Source organism: Mustela lutreola, chromosome 5, assembly GCF_030435805.1.
Source record: "Mustela lutreola isolate mMusLut2 chromosome 5, mMusLut2.pri, whole genome shotgun sequence".
Classification (NCBI taxonomy): Eukaryota; Metazoa; Chordata; class Mammalia; order Carnivora; family Mustelidae; genus Mustela; species Mustela lutreola.
The window spans coordinates 85,613,115-85,634,361 of record NC_081294.1 but is presented as its reverse complement, the minus strand read 5'-3'; the positions used below and the strand labels follow the sequence as shown (position 1 = coordinate 85,634,361).

The 21,247-nt window shown below is 38.9% G+C and overlaps 1 protein-coding gene across 2 annotated transcripts in view; it reads left to right on the top strand.

Annotated features, from left to right (window-relative positions):
* The window catches only part of PLPP1 (phospholipid phosphatase 1), a 94,226-nt gene that overhangs the window by 54,780 nt on the left and 18,199 nt on the right, over positions 1-21,247 (top strand). Inside the window, exons 2-3 of one of the 2 annotated variants that reach the window (XM_059175001.1) lie at positions 4,097-4,248; positions 9,848-10,128. In XM_059175001.1, coding sequence (XP_059030984.1) covers positions 4,097-4,248; positions 9,848-10,128 — 433 coding nt within the window. The remainder of the gene's footprint in view (positions 1-4,096; positions 4,249-9,847; positions 10,129-21,247) is intronic. The other variant, XM_059175000.1, reaches the window with a different exon arrangement.

Below are 21,247 nucleotides of genomic sequence, written 5' to 3'. Positions count from 1 at the left end.
GATAGAGTAAATTGTGATTATATAAAATAACCTTTTTGGAGCAGTTTGTCAAAGACCTTAACATTTGTATCCTTTGGCCTATAATTCTACATAAAAAGTATATTCTCAGGAAATAATTAGAAATGAAAATAAGGATTAGTATTTGGAAATGTTCATACTAGCATTACATAGGCTAATCAAAAACTAGTAATCTACATGCTTTTCACAGTAGGAGGAGTTATTTTTTTGTTTTGTTTTTTTAAAGATTTTATTTATTTAATTGACACAGAGAGTGAGATCACAAGTAGGCAGAGAAGCAGGCAGAGAGAGAGAAGCAGGCTCCCCGCCGAGTAGAGAGCCTGATGCGGGGCTCAATCCCAGGACCCTGAGATCAGGACCTAGACTGAAGGCAGAGGCTTAACTCCCTGAGCCACCCAGGTGCCCAGTAGGAAGAGTTTTTAGAATTGTTTCAGTTATGGCTCTGTTGGTTGCAAGGGGCAGAAATCCTTTTTTAACTAGCTGAAGTAAGGCTGGGTTTTGTGAACAGGATGCGGGCACTCTTAACAGCTCCAAAATAGCAAGATCAGTGAGGCCCTTTGGCAATAGGAGCCAAAGCCGCTTTTCCCCATTTCTCACTCTCAGAGGCCAGGCTACTCACTTCTTTCTGTTTTCTTTGCAGGCCTGCTTTGTCCTCAGCCTCTTCTTCAGCCATTCTTTCTTGCACATGGTTCAGTGCTACTTGCCAGCTCTGAGTCAGTCTTTGTTCCATTTCCAAAATTTCTAGAGCAGGATTCTGGGCAAGGTCATCTTTTTGAGCCTGAAGTGGGTCAGTGAACAGCTGGTGATTTGATCTTCTCCGTCCCCTTTTTGGGGTCTACATTCAGGTTTAGTATAAACCTGAAATGATGGGGCGCCTGGGTGGCTCAGTGGGTTAAGCCGCAGCCTTCGGCTCAGGTCATGATCTCAGGGTCCTGGGATCGAGTCCCGCATCGGGCTCTCTGCTCAGCAGGGAGCCTGCTTCCTCCTCTCTCTCTCTCTGCCTGCCTCTCTGCCTACTTGTGATCTCTCTCTGTCAAATAAATAAATAAAATCTTTTTTTTTTTTTTTTTTTAAAGAAAAAGGGAGGCCTGATGTGGCCCCATCCCAGGACCTGGGCTCATGACCTGAGCCGAAGGCAGCGGCTTAACCCACTGAGCCACTCAGGCGCCCCGAATAAAATCTTTAAAAAAAAAAAAACCTGAAATGAAATGGTGTTGAACAGTGACATTGAAAAAATAGATCTCATGGACCTATATCGCAAATATTATTAATTTAAAATATTTCTAAGACCTTCTGTGATAAAATTACTTTTCTTCACTCACACTCTCAAAAGAATAGTGTGCATTTGTGGTAGATTCCGGCTTTTTTAAAAAAAAATTACTTTTTTATCATTCCTTACTAAAATCTCCATGGTATGGCTTCTATCCTTTCTTCTTATTAAAACCACTTTTACTGCAAGTCTGGCACTTAAAAATGTATTAGATACTGTGGCTCAATTATCATATCCAGAGATGCTATCTCTGGACTTAATCTCAGTGATGTTCCTCTCTCCTGACCTTTCTTCTGGCCTCCAGGTCTGCCTCAGTGGATCTTCCTCCTGCGCTCATCCCTTTATTATTGTGGCTGCCCTCTGCCTCACCCCCCCTCTTCTTTTCATTTCAGATCCGTCCTGCAGTTTCTTTTACCTCTGTGGCTTCAGAGATCCTTTATATCCCCAAATCTCTGTCTTTATTAGGTGCCTTCTACTGAGTTCTATAGTAACCACCAGATTTTTGCATATCATCAGAGCTTCTCTTTGAATCTTCATATGAACTTTTTGTACTTCTGTTTATTCTCTGCTGCACTTAACATATTATGTCTTATATAACTTTGTATTCCTGGTAGCACCTACCAGAATTCTTTGACAGTGGATTCACTCAATATTTACCTGTTTATATATTCCTGTTTTTAAAAAGGGCTAATTTTATTTGTATATGATTTTACTTTCTTTCCTTCCTATCCTAAAAAAAATACCCCCAATTTTTTTTTCCAAATTTAAAAATAATTTTCAGCATAGTTGTTTTGGTCAGAGGAAAAAAAACAAAACCCAACTTAGTGGATATGCTTGCTAAGAAAACTTTTAAATATATTTGGGTCTATTAATATGAGTTTTTCCTGAGAATAAGGACATAAAGCCTACTGAGTTTTGGACACTATCATATGTGGATTTAATTTCTGTACTAGATATTTTCTTGTCCTACTACAAAAACGAAATCACAAAAATTTAACCAATTCTGGGGCGCCTGGGTGGCTCAGTCCTTAAGCAGCTGTCTTCGGCTCAGGTCATGAGCCCAGGTCCTGGGATGGGGCCACATCAGGCCTCCCTGCTCAGCAGGAAGCCTGCTTCTCCCTCTCCTACCCACCCTGCTTGTGTTCCCTCTCCCACTGTGTCTCTCTCTGTCAAAAAATAAATAAATAAATAAATAAAATCTTAAAAAAAAGAAAAGAAAAGAAAAATTCAGCCAATTCAGAAATATGCCATGTAGAGATTGAAATGTTCCATTATTATGTATAGAGTTCTTGCAAGTAGAATTGAACCGTAGAAATGGTGGTTCTTTGTGAATACAAAATAAATTTGCTATTGGTTGAAGTGTGAACGTTTAGTTACTGTATAGGGCAGGCAGCAACTGATCACAGATCTGCTTACTAACCTCCACAGTGTGTGCTGCTGTGTGCAAAAGGTTTGTGCTGGAGCTGTGGTCTTGTATTAAAGGCTTGGGCATTTTGCCCTATTCCTCTGAATGCAGATAGTTTAGTGAATCAGAGGATAGTTCGAAATCAGATATGAGAGGTAGTATAAGGGTCAGTTAGCAAAGTTGATTCTAATTTATTTTATGTATGTATTTATTTATTTATTTGTAATGGTAGCTTTTACTAGAAGAAGTATGGCTTTGGAACCGTGTGAACATCTTAAAGACTTCTAATGGGTTGCCGCTCTTGACAGATGATTTTTAACACAACGATAAAAACTTTGGTTTATGTATTTAGGGCATAGATGAAAGACAGGGAGATAAATAAAAGACCTAGGAATGTGCTTCTTTAGCTCTTGCAGGAAGAACATACTTGATATTTGTAGTAATGACAGGCAGAGTTTCAGGGGAGTTAACGAGACCTGTAAACGGTCATCAAGACTTGGTACTTCATAGACAGAACACTCAGGCATACAATGAGCATGTTAGCTTGGTGGTTATGGCATTACTACTGGGAGAATGGGTCTCTGAGAGAGAATATCTTCCATACCTGGGGAAGTCTTGCCACAGACCTCATATTGAAGGTTTCTGCTAATCTATAACTCTCTTACAGAGCATTCCTAGTTGGTATGCTGCATATTAATCAGTGTATCTGCTCAGAGAAGTTAAGGAGACCTGAATTCTTAAAGCTGACTTTTAGGGAAGAGACCGTTTAGGAGGTGAGTGTGAGACATAATCTTGAGGGAAAACATGGATGAAAACAGAAAGAACTGTCTTTTTGTGCTTGATTTCATTGTCCATTTTCCTTAAACTTGGTTTAAGTTCAGATCCTTTTCACAGCAGCTTGAAACTTGATATAGATGGTATAGAAGCAAGTGGACAACACATTATTTAGATTCTCTGATAGCTTAGCCATGACCATGTCCTGTCCAAATGTGATAGTAATGTAGAGACGAAATGGGTAATGTCAAAAAGCTGTTTTCCTTTCGGAAGCAGAGTGCATGACAAATTGGTTTGGGAATAGTGTTGAAAACCCTATGAGCGGCAAACAAGAGTATGAGAAGGGATTTTTTTTTGGTCTTCTCTGCAATCTGCGTGTTTGGGCAGAAACAAAGGGAAGAAGATACTCTTGGTTAGATTGGTTAAGCATTGGTCCTCTTCTTACCTTTATAATTTAATCTGTAATCTTTCTAACTTGTGTTGCATGCATTGCTGCATTTCCTTTTTATGTGTGCTCTTATTTATTTTCATGGCAAATGCATTTTTAAACAGTCTCTGGGTTAATTATTGCCATTCATTAATTTTCATATTTCCATTTTAATGATATTTTCATTTATTCCTTTTGCTAGCTGGATTGCCTTTTGCAATTCTTACTTCAAGGCATACCCCCTTCCAACGAGGAATATTCTGTAATGATGAGTCCATCAAGTACCCTTACAAAGAAGACACCATACCTTATGCGTTATTAGGTGGAATAATCATTCCATTCAGTATTATTGTTGTAAGTCAAATCCACTTTTCCAAGTTTATCACTTTTGGGCAGTTGGCTTAATTTTGTGTTAATCTGTTAATGATTGAGTGCATAAATGTCCAAAACAATGTATTTTTTTAACATTTAATTGAAGGTGTTATTTGATCAAGATGATCCCAGCTATTTTAAGTGGAACCAAAGGAATAACAGTATATAATTAAAAGAACCTTACTGAATGTGTATAGCTTTTATGCTAATCTTTTCCAGTTCACTGTGATTTTTAAAGCTCTAATTTGCTGCTGTTATAGTAATCATGCAATAGATACATGTTATAGCAGTATGTTTTTTAGCACTCTTTATACCTAGGTTATTGCTTTATAATTTGTGGAATCTGTATGCATGTACCTACTTTCTAGTTACAGAGTTCTAAAAGAGAAGAATAACTAATGTCAAGACTTCATTCTAACCCCTGTTAAAGAATTTTTATATAATGCCAGAAAAGCCAGAGTTCTATCTATAATCAGCAGTGAATGCAAGAAATTTTTTACTGGTACTGAAACCTAAGAGTAACTATTGCTTTTAGGATTTCAGGTGGGAATGCTTAGAGATTGTGCTAAGAAGATGACATCAAGGGATTGCACTAGATTATTTAATAATTTCTCAATTGAGAGAGTCTATGACTTAGATTAAATAACTTTATGCTCCATGACTGATAACTTTAAAAAGAAGATTTATGTTGATTTAAAGTAGAAACTACGGCCCAACCAGGAGATAGGTCAATGAGATAACATGTATGCCTTGTCTGTTTTGGTGTTTATTGAAAAAAAAAGTCTTAATTTAGAAATTCAGTGTTTTATTCAAGAATTATCACAGCTCCTTATTAGCATTGAGAATGAATCAACTCATTATTTGTGGTATGTAATTAATAAAAGAAAACCTGTCTCATAAACATATTTGTTTTGTGGGACTGTGAGCTCCTGGAAGGCAGAGATGTTGCTTCATTCTTCTTAGTACCCTCGCTGCCTGCCATGGAGCCGGGCATTGTGGAACCCGGCATGTCTTAGGTGTGGGAATGACATGAGAGTAATTACATGGGGATATTGGTTGACCCTCCTTTAGTATGGTGAAGTTTTAAGAAATCAGCAGATCCCTTTAATCTAGACAGATCTTTACACTGAATTTTTACTATGGAAAGAACGAAAGCCAAGCCTATCAGTGTTCCTTTAGGAAGGCAGTAAGAGTAGATTTTTTAAAAAATATGTGTTTCTAAATAAATACAATCTTTTTTAAAAATTTTTAAAAAATTTTTTAGTTTTTAGTTTTTATTTTTTATAAACATATAATATATTTTTATCCCCAGGGGTACAGGTCTGTGAATCACCAGGTTTACACACTTCACAGCACTCAACATAGCACATACCCTCCCCATAACCCACCCCCCTTCTCCCAACTCCCCTCCCCCAGCAACCCTCAGTTTGTTTTGTGAGATTAAGAGTCACTTATGGTTTGTCTCCCTCCTAATCCCATCTTGTTTCATTTATTCTTCTCCTACCCCCTTATTAAATAATATCTTTTTTTAAAAATGTGTGTTTCTGAATTTAAAGTTTTTAGTAGGATACTTAGTTGCGAATAGAGTTGCCCCTCAAACAAGATGGGGTTAAGGGACACTGATACCTGATGCAGTCAGAAATTGGTGTTAAAAATTTGGACTCCCCCAAAACTTAACTACTAAGAGCCTGGTTGCCTGGAAGCCTTACTGAGAACATAAAGAATCAATTAGCACATATTTTTTTTATGTTACATGTATTACACAATAAAGTCAGCTAGAGAAATGAAAATGTTAGTAAAATCCTAAAGAGAGAATACATTTACAGTACTGTATAATAAAAGTGGACTCACTCAGTTGAAACACGTGCTGTTAAAGGGTCAGCTGTAGTAGCTCGGTCCAGAAAAGATGCTCCCTTGGAGTACTCGAACCCTGCTGCAGATGGACTTGTCTTTTAGTTCGGTTTGACTTTGTGTCTCAGTCAAAAGGATGCTGCACAAGCAAAACTACAGAAATCCAGTACAGACCAGGGGCCTGCAGCAGGACGGCACTCTGATGGCCAGGCTCCTGGAGTGTAGGTGTGGCCTGCATGAGTGCAGGGCCTGACTAGAACCCTCAGTGAGCAAGAACTCATTATTTGTATTTAATAAATGCCTAAGTTTTGACAATTTCACCATCAGCTCTGAGAAAGTTATCTCTGTGTTTAATAAAGCAATTACAAATTAAGTGTAGGTTTCTTAAAAAAGAATAGACTTTTTAAAGGTGCTATGAAAGTACTATTTTTATATCAGCCATATCAGCCAACACTGCACAGGCTGATAGTTTTATGTACTAACTTAAAAAAATTTTCACTTTGTTTATTAACTCCCCTGATTGGAGCACTTGGTTAGACATGTAAAAAAAAAAAATGTTTAATTTTATTAACTAAAAAGTGAATCCGTTCTTAAAAAAAAAAAAATGAGGACTGTGATTCAGACTTCCTACCAGGTCTTTGACCAGGCTTACAGATGATCCACAGTGATTGAGGGAGCCTGGTGGAGAACCAGAGTTAGTAGAGCTTCTCAGAAGCCATGGGAGAATTTCAATAAGGAGAAATAATCAGTGATGTCAAATACCATGAGAGGTTAAGGTAAATGAGAGTTGATAAATACCTGTTTAATCCATTTTGACTTTTGAAAAAGATTCCGTAGAATAAAGGGAATGAAAGTAGTTTAAGATATTTAGGAAGAAGTAGAAGTACACCAGTGATTTTAGACTACACTTTTGGGAAGGTGGGTCCTGAAGGGGAGGCATATAATACAGGGACAGTATAGAGATGTATAAAATCGTCTGGGTTGATGGAGCTATAAAAGAGATGGTGAGAAAATATTGTAGTGCCTAGGTTTTAAATGGTTTGAATTACATATATTTGGGTAATTATTAGCTTTGATCTTCAAAAGCATTTTGTTTTAATCCCCCAGACACTATCTTTAGTTCTTTAATAATTTATCCTATCTTTGGAGTATAAATAATGCATAAGAAGTGATCCCAGCTATAAGATAAGGCCACAGTCAGCTTAAGTGTAGACTTCACCAAAGACTAAGCATTGGCATAAATGGCTCAAAGGGCAGGACAAAGTGTTAAAATGAAACAAAAATATGGCTGTCATGAGTAGTGAAATGCTCAGACACATCCCTACATTTAGAAAGTCGGTTTAGAACTTGTCTCTTGTCTGTATCAGTGAGGATGGAGGGCATAATAAAAAACAATACACGTTGACCAGCATTGGTCAGCTTTAGAGTCCCCCTGCCCTTTCCCAGCATCAAGGATTTTAAGTTTCAGCTTACCTTTGTGAATCAGTTTGTCATCTGTGCCCATGGCTCTGAATTGTCCTAGTGAGCTGACTTTCTGTCCCCAGTGTTGAGAACCAGGGTTTGGGTGGCCCTAAAGAATTGGAAAATAATTGAGTGCTTACACTCTTAAGAACAGCTGACGGCTGAAGTGTGAGAGTTTCAGCTGCTCAAATTGTGGTTGATTGGTGTAATTGGTATATATTGTAAATGATCAAAGAACAACTCCATAATGAAACATGAGAGAAATCCTCTCTTGGTGCACATCTCTAAAGGCAGTTGCTGGGACACCTTAATAGTCAGAAGAGACAGTATATATTTTAATACATGGGTCACTAGGGCCGGTTGGAAGAACCTAAGTGCAGTTGCAGAGTGTGGTATCCCTAGAAGTGCACATGGCTTTTCTCTTCTGAGAGACTTCTTCTCAGGAAAGTATCTGATTAACTCATTCACATTAGTTACTGCAATGGGGGAATATATTTTTCTGGGGCTTAATGTTTAAGGGTGTTTACTTTTTACCCATGAAGCACCCCTTTCAATTAAAAAAATTTTTTTTGAGATTTTATTTATTTATTCAACAGAGATCACAAGTAGGCAGAGAGGCAGGCGGAGAGAGAGGGGGAAGCAGGCTCCCTGCCGAACAGAGAGCCCGTTGAGGGGCTCGATGCAGGGCTCGATCCCAGGACCCTGAGACCATGACCTGAGCCAAAGGCAGAGGCTTTAACCCACTGAGCCACCCAGGTGCCCCTCAATTAGAATTTCTAACCACCTACTCTGTTGAGGCCACTATGGTGGTACTAGGTTTTTATTCGATGACTAAAACTTGATTCTTGCTTTTCTGGGATTCATAGTCGTCAGAGTTTTAACATTCTAATTACAGAGCCATGGAGCTAAATGAAGAAAGAATTTTTGGCGTTAGGTTTTGTTTTTCTTTTTCCTTTAAAGATTTTATTTCTTTGTCTGACAGAGAGCACAAGGTGGGAGCAGCAGGCAGAGGGAGAGGAAGAAGCAGGCTTCTCGCTGAGTGGGGAGTCTGATGTGGGGCTCGATTCCGGGACCTGGGATCGTGACAGATGCTTGGTCACTGAGCCACCCAGACCACCAAGTGCTCCTTTAGTGTTAGGTTCTTAAAAGCTCTTTTAGGAGGCAATCATTTATTTTACCTACAATAAGGTTCACCATGAAAATAATTAATCCACACTAAATGGAAATGTTTGAATGTTTTATACGATTGTTCATGTAAATTTAAGGTGAAGTAGCAAAACTAGTACTTAAGAAAAATTTCGTGAGTTCTATCTCCTCACTTCCCCAACATAAATAAGCAAGCTGATTCTTCTTGTTCTACTATTTATTTTGGTCACAGGTAGCTAGAATATGGATTATTTTATCAGCAAGTGTAATTTTGTACAAATTTTCTCCTCAGTATTTTTTGGATTTCTTAAGGTCTGTGAATTGTCAAGTACTGGGAAGGCTTTTCATGCCTTTAAACTCATTATAGCAGCATATGCTGGCTGACACACACTCTACTAGAATCTGGGAAGGCCTTGTCTTCACTTTTAGTGAGAAATAAAGTCAGTGAAAAATAAAGAGGGAAGAGTCACTTGAAATGTTTTCGTGGAGAAGGAGAGCATCAAATGTGTGTTTGGTCTGTTAATGAGACTTGTTAAGTCTTGTAAAGTCTGTTGAGTCTTGTTAACCAGGCCTCGGGTTCTGGAAACGCAGGGCTGGGAGGCTCTGTCTGCTGATCTCTGTCCTCTATACACTTTGGTTTCAGTGTTAGATCCCTGCTTTTATATTAGTTAGTTTACTCCCTGAAACTATTTTACTTCTTAAAATATGATGGATATTTTTGATTCAGAGCAATTTTGGTTAAGAAGTACTGCCAGATCAAAAGTACTTACACAGGGGATACTCTAATTAGGAAAATTTGTGTTATTTGAACAAACCATGGTTTTTCTCATTCATGATACATAGTTGCTTATTAAAATTCATTTTATTTGAGTACCAGAAAAGAAATAAGGTCTTATTGTTTCAGGTAGATTTGAAATTATTTTGGCCATTGTTTTATAAGCAGATCTGACTCCTTTTTTCATGGTTTAGAATTAGATATCCTGACTCTGCATTTGCAAATAAAAAAAGGGGAGTGTTTTAAAAATATTTTATTGTGATATAAAAATTTTTTTTCTATTTTTTTAATTTTGTTTAAAGTGCCCAGTTGCTGTTTTAACATACTATTTTTCTGTTTCTTTTTCAGATGATTATTGGAGAAGTCCTGTCTGTTTACTATAACCTCTTGCACTCGAATTCCTTTATCAGGAATAACTACATAGCCACTATTTACAAAGCCATTGGAACATTTTTATTTGGTGCAGCTGCTAGTCAGTCCCTGACTGACATTGCCAAGTATTCAATAGGCAGACTGCGCCCTCACTTCCTGGATGTTTGTGACCTAGATTGGTCAAAAATCAACTGCAGTGTTGGTTACATTGAAAACTACATATGTCGAGGAAATGCACGGAAAGTGAAGGAGGGCAGGTGCGTGTTAAAACTTCAATGTTCGTTTTATCTTGTGTATTCCTGGAAAAGAAGGTTTCTTTACTTGCTTAGGGAGAGCCGCTAGTATAATCACTGGGAGGTTAACTGAGTTCATATTTTGACTTGTTATCTCTACTTTTTCTTTTTTCCCCATTTTACCCCTACTTTCTGTGTAAGAGCCTTTTAATGCAAGTCTTCCCATCTCTCATGAATAATTAAAATGAACTTCATAGGTCATATAGTGCAGGGCCAACAGACTTTTTCTTAAGGCACCAGGTAGGAAATATTTTAGGTTTTGTGGGCCATTTGGTTAATTTGACATCTGTACTGTTGTACCAGGAAAAAACAGCCATAGACAGTCCTTGAACGGATGGGTGTGGTTACATTCCAATAAAAGTTTATTAACAGAAACAGGCTGCTCCAGGGGTTATAGTTTGCTGACCCTCCACGTAGTCCAGCCTTGTATTAAGTTCTGCTCTGTCTCTTAGTATTCTTAGAGTATATTTTTGGTAAGGAAATTTCATACATTGACAGCTTTAGGACTTCAGGTTGCCTTCTTATAATGACTTTGTTAGGCTCCTTTCTACATGTGGCACGCTATTAGGCATGAATGAAATACAGTGTTTGCAACCCAAAAGGTCCAACTCCTTTAATGTATAGATGAGCAAATGAAGGCCCAGTAACATTAGATAAAGCCACTAGGGGCACCTGGGTGGTTCAGTCCATTAAGCATCTGCTTTAGGCTCATGTTGTGATCCCATGGTCCTGGGATTGAGCCCCGCATTGGCTCCCTGCTCCGTGGGAAGCCAGCTTCTCCCTCTCTCTCTGCCCCCCACCCCCAGCTCATGCTCCCTCACTTCATTTCTTTCTTTCTCAAGTAAATAAATAAAAATCTTTAAAAAAACCAAAAAGCCACAATTCCTCATCTCAAGTTTCAGAATTATCAGCCTTACTTTTTTTTTTTTTTAAGTATATTTTTTAAAAATACACTCTAAGAATACTAAGAGACAGAGCAGAACTTAATACAAGGCTGGACTACGTGGAGGGTCAGCAAACTATAACCCCTGGAGCAGCCTGTTTCTGTTAATAAACTTTTATTGGAATAAACTTTTCTATACGATTGTTGTTCTCATGTTCTAAAATAGCTATCACTTTAATTACTCATCAACCAACAGATACTTTTTCTGGGTAAAACACCCTTTGACTGTTCTTTATACATGATTCACAGGTACTTCATTGTCCTTGTTGGTTCTCTTATAAGCTATACCGGCCTTAGTAGCCCCCAATTTTTGCATGTAGTGGAGATAAAAAAAAACACTTTATTTAACCAAGAGTATATACTGTGCTGTGTGCATGAGATCTGGCCATGAGCTAGATAGTTCTGGTTCTCATCTTCATGGAGCTTAGTCTAGCACCGAGGACTTAAATTTAAAAAGTGATGGTGGTGGAAGAGAATCTCCTTATTGATAACAAGGCCAGAGAATAGAGAGGCTGTTGGATGGCAAAGCTTAATGAATGAAGGAGGGAGGAATGGCTAATGCAGTAGGCAATTAATAGTGGAAGGCAGTACTGTTGATTTGAGGTTAGGTAAGAAGGCATTTTTTAACAGGACTGGGGAAGAATGGTCCAGAAATGGCTTTGAGGAGTGATGAACTTACCAACACCAGCACTGGGCTCTGAGGGTGTGAGATGTGGAGATCTCATTCTCTGCTCTTATACCACTGCAGTGTCCTAGGGAAAGGTCTCAGATTTAACAACTACGAGATGCAGTGACTTTTGGTAGAGAGTTTGAAGACTCAGAGAAACTCAGAGAAATACAGAGGACTATCCATGCCTATGTCTCCAGTAACATCTCCTGCATCACCACAATAGGAAAACTCTAACATTTTCTCTTGTCACAGTATTTAAGAAAGTCGGGTGATAAGGGCTTACCTAATGTCCCGAAAATATCATTATAACTGATTATTTAAGAAAATAGTTTCTTGGGACGCCTGGGTGGCTCAGTTGGTTAAGCAGCTGCCTTCGGCTCAGGTCATGATCCCAGCATCCTGGGATCGAGTCCCACATCGGGCTTCTTGCTCGGCAGGGAGCCTGCTTCTCCCTCTGCCTCTGCCTACCATTCTGTCTGCCTGTGCTCGCTCTCTCCCCCTCTCTCTCTCTGATAAATAAATAAAATCTTTAAAAAAAAAAAAAAAAGAAAAGAAAAAAAAAGAAAATAGTTTCTTCACACATATATTATTTCTCTGGTTTGGGTACATACATTTTAGCTCAAAAATTTCTTATAATAGTATGTCTTATTGAGAGATTTTTCTTTCTTACATGAGCCATTTGGACAAAACGTGATATATAATTTATTTTAAATGACATAAATATGATTACATTTTCCAGTCCATGTATGTTCTATTATATATGTATTGCTAGTGTATCTAAATTGACCAAGATATACTATACTATACTATACTATAATATAATATGGTACTTTTGACTTAAGTATACATAGTTTTTTACCCATTACACTTTAAAAGTTTCTTCAGCCTCCCATATTTTCAGTGAGATCTGTTGATAAGCTTTAGGGTTCTGAAGTGAGAAGGAAAATCAAATCTAGAAATGAAATTTTAAGAAAACTTTGTATCTTCCAAGAAAAAAATGGGATTTCCATTGGTATTTCCAGAATGAGTTAGTTGTTGCCACAGTTCCAAAGTTTTATAACTCTGGTTCATAACTGTGGCTTTGCATTGCTGTTCTGCTGTGAAGGCTAATTTCATTGGATTCAGGCCTTCCTATTGCTTTTCTCTTGAATTTTTAGGTTGGGATGCCAAAAATACAAAAACATTTCAGTCTAGACATTGTCTGTAATGTATTAGGATCATAGTGTAATTTCCCCCTCTAATTTATTTATCTCCACAGCCTGTCCCCTGTACGTTTATTTTAATTATAAAATTATAATGCTTGACATTGGAAAGAAAGGAACATAGGCACCTGAAATGAGTCATTTTTGTTGACTATAAATGAGTCAGAGTTACATCTGAGGGTGAGAGTACTCTCTTACAATTTTGGCTTTTGGTCTCGATATTCGTTTTCTTATTTCCTTCTATTCCTCTCTCTGCCTTTCTTTTATATGTGCACACTCTGGTGCTCTTGTATCACTGATGTCAGAGGACTTTTACCAGGCTTCATTTGTGGCCCTGGGTCCTAAATATAGAAGTGAGAACATAAATGGATTAGAGTAGCATACTTATTAATTCCTTATTAGCTCCTATTCATTGTTTAAAATTAATACCTGGGCATTTACTATAAACGAAAAGGGCTGTACTTGTAAATTTGGGACATCCATCTGCTCTTGCTTATGCCAATGAGAATGGCAGTCCTTTCCATTTGTGGGGGGAAAAAAAATTACTAATGAGCACAGGCAGTTCAGACCTATAGCACTCTGCCCAGGTAAAGATTCTCTTTAGGGACTCCTTAGATCAGTGTCTCTCAAATGTTAGTGGTTCATTGGAAACACATATTTCAACGTTTCATCCTCAGGTGGGGTGGGAGGTGAGGATATGTATTTCTAACACACTCCCAGATGTTGCTACCTCTGTGCTTGATCTCAGGACCGCACTTTGTGAGCCAGTGCTTAAAATCCCCAGGATGATGGGAACACGACCTCACATGGTATCTGTAACGTTAGGATGTTTGGCAGGGTGAATTTAAGATTGTGCACAACTAGCTGTGTTCCCAAATGACCTATCACTGCCACCAACTCAGGAACCTAGCCGGTAAGCCCTGGTGCTACTGGGGCCAGTTGCTCTGTGCCAGGAAACCCAAGGGGGCTGGACAAATCAGAAGCACAGCTCCTGGCGGGGTTTGCCAACACTTTTGCGGCACAAACTACAATAAACTGGTGGTGAGAGTAGTCACCAACTCAAGAGATGATGGTTTGGAAAAGAGAAAGGGAGAAATTTAGGGTGCTACCTACAAGGAGCTTGGTGATAGGCTCAGGCTTTTACCCACTGACCTCTCCATCAGCATGGCAGACACCTTGTCCGAGTTACAGGGAGAGGTCAGGATGGAGTGCCTGCAAGAGAACAGGCAGGGAGGGCATGGTCATCGGAGGGGGGAATCACCGCACCATCATGGGCCGGGAAGGGGACGTGTGGGATCGTGTGGGATGTGGTCATGTAGGCACTCCATTGCTATCTGCGTTTTTCCCATCTGGCATTTGGGATGTTCAGGTCTTCGCAAAATGTCATTGCCAGTGCCTGGAAAGTCTGGTAAGAAATAAGCACAATGGATTTTCGTTGGAGCATCAGTTAAGCAGTCTTGCCTATTTCTGGCTTTAACTGTTGGGGTCTGTAGTTGAGTAAGACAGCTCACTAACAGCTGCTCTGTTTTTGATACTACAGTATGGAAACTTGTCTTCTCTGAGAAATTCACTTTTTTCTGGCTTTTATTTAAATTCTATTTGCTTAAGGGTAGACTCAGCATTCCTAATCAATTCTGAGCAATTGGTCTTTGGCTATATAAATTAGATATCCAAAATAAATTTACTTCTTTTGGATTATGGCAGCTTTGTATTATTTAGATGTTTAATTGTGATATGTTTGGTTAAATGTGAGGCACAATTTTCCTTTTGTCTTTTTTTAATGCAAACCCTGTACAGGTAAATACAGCTGAATTTTGAGGGAGTGCCTTCTATAATAGTAAAAACCCATTGTAATCAGACTGACTAGCTGTGGTGTTAAGTACCTGGCAAACCCTGCTTTACACTTTGAGAGAATGGCTGCTTCTTTGTGGTCTAATTGTAGACATTACTGGACACTTCATGCATTCAGGAAGATTTATTCAGGCTTATCTAAACTTCCCGTGTGTATATGTCAGTAAACTAGCAGACAACCTTCATTTTATTCTTATATCTCCCGGGAGATAGCAACACATAGAATGAAAGAGGGGATCATTTTAAAAGATCCTTTACCCTGTGAATGGACATTAGCTCTTAGTGTATATAAAAGCAATTTGGCTTGAAGGCCAGCACCAATTTCCACCTCCTCTGTTCTGAATGTTAGCACGTGACACTTCTGGTTGCAGCTGCGACTCTTTCTTCAGTCTGGCTGTGACTCTGTTTGCCCCAAAATTTCTTACACTTCAGTCACATTGGAATCCTGTGGAGAGTTTGTTACAATACAAGATAGCTGGGCCTCACCCCTAGAGTTTCTGATTCAATGAGTCTGCATGCCAGGGAGCCCAAAAATTTTCGTTCCTAAAACATTCACAGATGGTGCTATGGCTGCTGACCTGAGAATCACAACTTCAGCCCCGCCATGAAGTTACTAAATTCAACTAACATCTATTGCTGTTAAATCCTAGTCACTGTGGGTGTTACCTCCCCAAGCGCACACGTTGCTCTCGTGGGCTCACTGCACAGGGGCTGAGACGTGTTTGGAGATGGTGTGTGTGATAGATACGTGCCTTGAAGGAGTGAAGATGAAATGATGAAATTGGAGGATAATAATACTGCTTCCAGTAGAGGGGCATTTCGGAGGATAAGTAAGGTCTGAACGTTTAGAATTAGGACGGGGTATGTTTCAGGATGCAGGGAGCAGTAGGATCACAGGCAGGCAGGCAGGCTGGAGGCTTAGGGTATACAGGCAGTGTTTTACTGGATTTAGCTTCAGTAAAACCAGCATAATCTTCAGGGTTTTGTCAGCAGTTTGTTAATTTTTAAGGCAATCTGGGGCAATTAAGGCTGACGAAACTTCTTTGTTTAGAAATAAAAGTGAAGTCACACCACATGATACCTAGTTAAATAGCTGTACACATTCTTACGCATACTTTTGATTTAGCCTATGTTGCATTTATACATTCCATATAATTTTGTTTTGATGTGGAATAAAAGCAAAAGTTTTTTTTCTCCCTTGAGATTTGGCTTGGTGCCTGATTGTCTTTCCTGAATGTATAATCAGTTGACTTGACATGTGGCTTTATTTTGGTCAAGGTATAGACTTGCAAAGACAAAATCCTTTCTTTACTTTCAGTGACTTCCTGTCACTATCTGTTGGTAAATACATGTATATCCTAATTTATTTTAAAACCAACCCCCCCCCCATAATAACACCCTTTAAGTTTAGATATTCAGTATTTCATGCCATTTCACAGCAGTGCTGTGCATTAAATATTAATGGGCTTCTAAATCATATGAACACATCATCAGCTGTTGACTTTCTATTGATGCTTTGTACCTTCACTTTAGAACTCTTGAATTCCCCAGTGCCAGCTTTGAAATATGACAAAAAAGGGGGGGGGGCACCTGATTGGCTTAGTTGTTAAGTGTCTGCCTTCAGCTCAGGTCATGATCCCAGGGTCCTGGGATCCAGCCCCACATCAGACTCCCTGCTCAGCGGGAAGCCTGCTTCTCCCTCTCCCACTCCACCTGCTTGTGTTCCCTCTCTTGCTGTGTCTCTCTCTGTCAAATAAATAAAATCTTAAAAAAAAAGAAAAAAAAAGTCATGTAGTTACATTAGTCCTTTTTCCAGATAAAAATATAATGGATGGAGGGACAGCCCCAAATGGCTCACTTGGTTGGGTGTGTGTCTTTGGCTGAGGTCATGATTCCAGGGTGCTGGGATTGAGCCCCACATTGGGCTCCCTGTTCATTGGGAAATCTGCTTCTCCCTCTCCCTTCTGCTTCTCTCTCTTACTTGGGCTTTTTCTCTTTCTCTCTCTCTCAAATAAATAAAATCCTAAAAAGAAATATATTTGAGTGGTGTAAGCCTGAGTTTCCATTTAGAATAAATATAAACAGCATGCATTCAGTATTTTTACTTAATTAGAAAATAAATATTTTTCTTGAGGGGTAGGATGTGAGTTGAATTTGTGAAAAGTAAAACAAACCTGATGTATGGATTCTGTTGGCTTGTGTGATTCTTCAGTGTTTTTCCCATTTTAAGTAGTCTTTATAATAAGAAAGTAGGAAAATCATTAACATTCTTTTGAGGTGACTGTCTCCACAGAGTGACCAAACTCTTGACTTAATCCCAGGTGTTTTCCTAATCAAGCTCAAAATTACCTTTCTTCTCATTCCTCTCCCCTTGCCATTCAAAGTGTGGTCCTCTGCTCTGACCAGCAGGATGGACATCACCCGGGAGCTTGGTAGAGAGGTATAATCTTGGACCCCACTTCTGGTCTGCTCAACAAACTCTCCAATTTATGTTATAAATGAGTTTACATATGCACTTGAGAGCAAGATTATAGGATTGTTTAATCTTTTTCTTTTATGTTTATATCCTGTTAACCATAATATTTTCTTATGTAATCTACTGCAACTACATTGTATTGCTTCTGAGGTAATGTTTGGAAATTTATGAAGATGGACAGTTTTCAGTATTTTTGATTTATTGAAGAATAGAATTGAATCCTTAAAAATGAAGAAACTCTTCCAAGGCAATGGAAAGTAGGATTCAGGCAGTACCTAAAACCTTGTTATTTGTCATCCCTTGTTTTTGTTTTATTTTGTCTTTGTTTTCTGCCCACTTACATTTTTTTTAAGTATATATATATATATATATGTATATATATATATATATATGTATATATATATATATATATAAAATTTTTTCTTTATTTATCTGACAGAGATCACAAGTAGGCAGAGAGGCAGGCAGAGAGAGAGGAGGAAGCAGGCTCCCTGCAGAGCAGAGAGCCCGATGTGGGGCTCGATCCCAGGACCCTGGGATCACGACCCGAGCCTAAGGCAGAGGCTTAACCCACTGAGCCACCCAGGTGCCCCAAGATTATATTTTTAAGTAATCCCTATGGGGCTCAAACTCATAACCCCGAGATCAAGAGTCACACATTCTACCTGCTGAGCCAGCCAGGTGCCCCTGAGAAGGCTTTCAAAACTTAATTTGTTTTTGATTTACAATATATCTGTTACTTTATAGATACATTTGTTCCACTAATCTGACTGCCTTTGATCACAATGTAAAAAAAGTTTCTGGACATTTTATACACATTATTGAAATGCTTGCCGAAGGTGTTGTGAAGAGGCCTTAGGTACTGCAGGTTTAAGCTGACACATACTGATACTGCTCACGGGTTCTTACAGAAGGGCAGAAAGAGCAGGGGTGTTAGATTGCACTTCCTAATTCTCCAGAACTGTGATGATAAAGTCAGAATTTGTAATCACTGCAAGGGGAAAACACATCAGAGGTAAGATGTTAAAATCAGGTAACTTATCTTGCCATGATTATTGGCAGAGACTATTTGAGTTCAGCATAATTATGTGATAACATTATTATGCAAAGGTAACATAGCTGTCGAAGCACAAACTGATTGAAGTGTACTTCTTGTGGAGGCACTGACATAATACTCTATTATTGGTGCTTTGGTGGGGGAAGGGGTGGGGAAGCAGCAGAGGTGATTTGTGACATTGAAATATGAAAGGTATAAGAATTTTACATCTTCTAGAATAACTACATAAAAACTGTCATTAAGACATTAGATTCTGTTTGAGCTTAAATGTATTGAGCACCTACTGTATGTTTATCTAGTGGTGGTGGGTGTTAAGGATTCAAGATGAGTTAAGGTGGGATCTCGGGGGTGCCTGGGTGGTTCAGTAGGTTAAAGCCTCTGCCTTCCACTCAGGTCATGATCTCAGGGTCCTGCAATCGAGCCCCACATCAGGCTGTCTGCTCGGCAAGGAGCCTGCTTCCCTTGCCTCTCTGCCTACTTGTAATCTCTGTCTGTCTAATAAATAAATAAAATCTTAAAAAAAAAAAAAAAAGATGGGCTCTCAGGGAGTTGAGTGTTCACCAGCAATTTTTCTCTTGATTTGCTATACCTTCTGAATTTTTCTAATGGACGTTTCGTATGTAATTAAAACAAAGAAACAAACGTCAGACATTTCTGTTTATAAGTCTTGTCCTACTCCTGCCCATGTTTGGATGGAATGGAAGAAGGAAGGACGATAGCAGATGATTTACTGTGGAAGGTGGGTTCAAGGATATATGTGTGCCGTACATCTCTCTCCTTTTGGAGAAAGGAAGAGCACTTCAGCCTAGTTGTTGAAGAAAGGTTTCTGGAAGTTAACGGTGGCTGCGGTGACTCTTGTGTTGTAATTATCCAGGAAAGTTGGGAAGCTCATTTCAGGCGCAGTGATGAAAAAACACAGCATGAAACATGACGTGTATTGGGAATTGTAAGTAGTTGGGTAGCAGATGATGGTTCCAGACTAGCTGGTGGGCCTGATGAAGGGGCTTGATTACTCGAAGCTCAGCAGTGTACCAGTGAAGGACGTGAAGCGGGAGAGTAATGTGGTCATGATTTTGTCTTTATATTTGTAACAAGTAGTCTGCTTTCCTCCACTTCATTCAAATCTAAATATACTAAAATGGGATTCTAATTATTATATGATCTAAGCTTTCATTTCTTTTAAAGCAAAAGGACTTGAGATACTAAAGGAAATGTCACTCTAGTGCTTTTGTCCGTTAGGTAGAAAGGTTGTCCAAGTGCAGTACCGTGGCACTCAGCTTGTCCTCTGGTAACACTGTCTCTGGTGATGTCATCTGCTCGAATCCGAAAGGAACCCAGAGTGACCTGTCTGGTCAGCTTCCTGTTGGGCTCTAATAATTTCATATGTGCGTGGGCTTTTGCATTTTCTCTTGCCACTCTCAGTGCATGTCAGAAGTTTTATAGTAGTTTAATTGTATAGACTTGTACTGGTATCTTCTACAGTCATCTTACCTGGGTGGTGAAGAGTTAATGGTGATTTCATGGTCTGCGTCAGGGTGGGAAGTGGAGTGTACTGGCCAGATTTAACAGGCTTTCTTGGCCTTCATGCTGTCTTTTTGGGAGAGGGCTGAAAGTAGAGGTGTGGCAGTCTTACCTCTGGCTAGATTCCTGCCCCTTAAAAAACACCTTAGAAGGCAACTTAGAAGTCTGCCTTCCTTCTGACTGCCTCTAAATTCTTCTGCCTTGTGGCAAGGTAGTTTTCCTTGTTCAGTGTTTTAAAAGGGGGTTGGGGGAGGAAGGAGGTAAGGAGTTACTAGTTACAGGCATAGGAACGCCTCAAAGTTACGTCCCGTCCCTCGTGTAACCTGCCAGTTGCCCTTTGTTTCCTTTTTAACTCTTTGATAATGCCACGTTGGTGATTTGGAGTCTTTTTGCACCAAGGAATCAATTTTTCCCTCCTGCTGTAGGAAACCTGTGACGGCTCTTCTCCTGCTTCGTGCACTTATGTCTGTTTTACTCTTCTATCCGTAACCTCTCTCATTTTCCCGTCTTCGCTCAACTGTCAGAGACCCAGTTTCCCTGCTCAGAGTGTAGAACCGTTTATTCCCAGTCATCTGATTTTCAAGGCACACCCAGTTTTACTTTCCTTTATCTCCGAGTTCTCAACAACTTCTCCTTTTTAGATTCCTTCTTTTCAAACGAGTCTCCCATAAACAGAAGACATGCGATCATTTGTTTTTAATCAACTGGTTTATTTAATCAAGAGTTTAAAATACCTTGTACACATATCAGTTATGTCCTACTTTTTACCCCTCTCTTTTTTCATTTTCCACGGTCTTGCTCATTTCTCTCCTTTAAGTTTCATGATACGGTATCTATAGATATTAGATTATTTGGTATATAAGTCACTGACAGTAGTGGCTGTGAACTGGTATTTGATGCTGACGCATTAATATTAATCAATAAAATAGGATACTCAGATCTGTTTTATTTTAGTTAGGCATGTCACTTTTATACGTGAAGTAGCTAATCGACTCCATATAAATAGTGTAACTTTAAATGGAAACCTAGTAAAATCTTTCTAAAAATAATTTAAGGAATATATGACAGGATTTTTGTTGCTAGTGAACTAATCTCTCAGTCTCTGGTTCAAGCAAATAAGATGAATTTACATTATTTTTGTTGTATTTTACTTAATTTTGTTTGGGATCATCTTACATTCTTTTGCCATTTATCATCTTCATCTTTATCTCTGTACTCTTCGGGAGAAAAGATACCCCGTGGTTCTTGTGTATCTACACATCTCTAGAAATCTGATCTTTCTCCTCTCCAAACACATATGTCAAAATCACTTGTTTACTGCTTTGTTACTTGTAATAATCAATAGTTAATATGCTGAATTTCA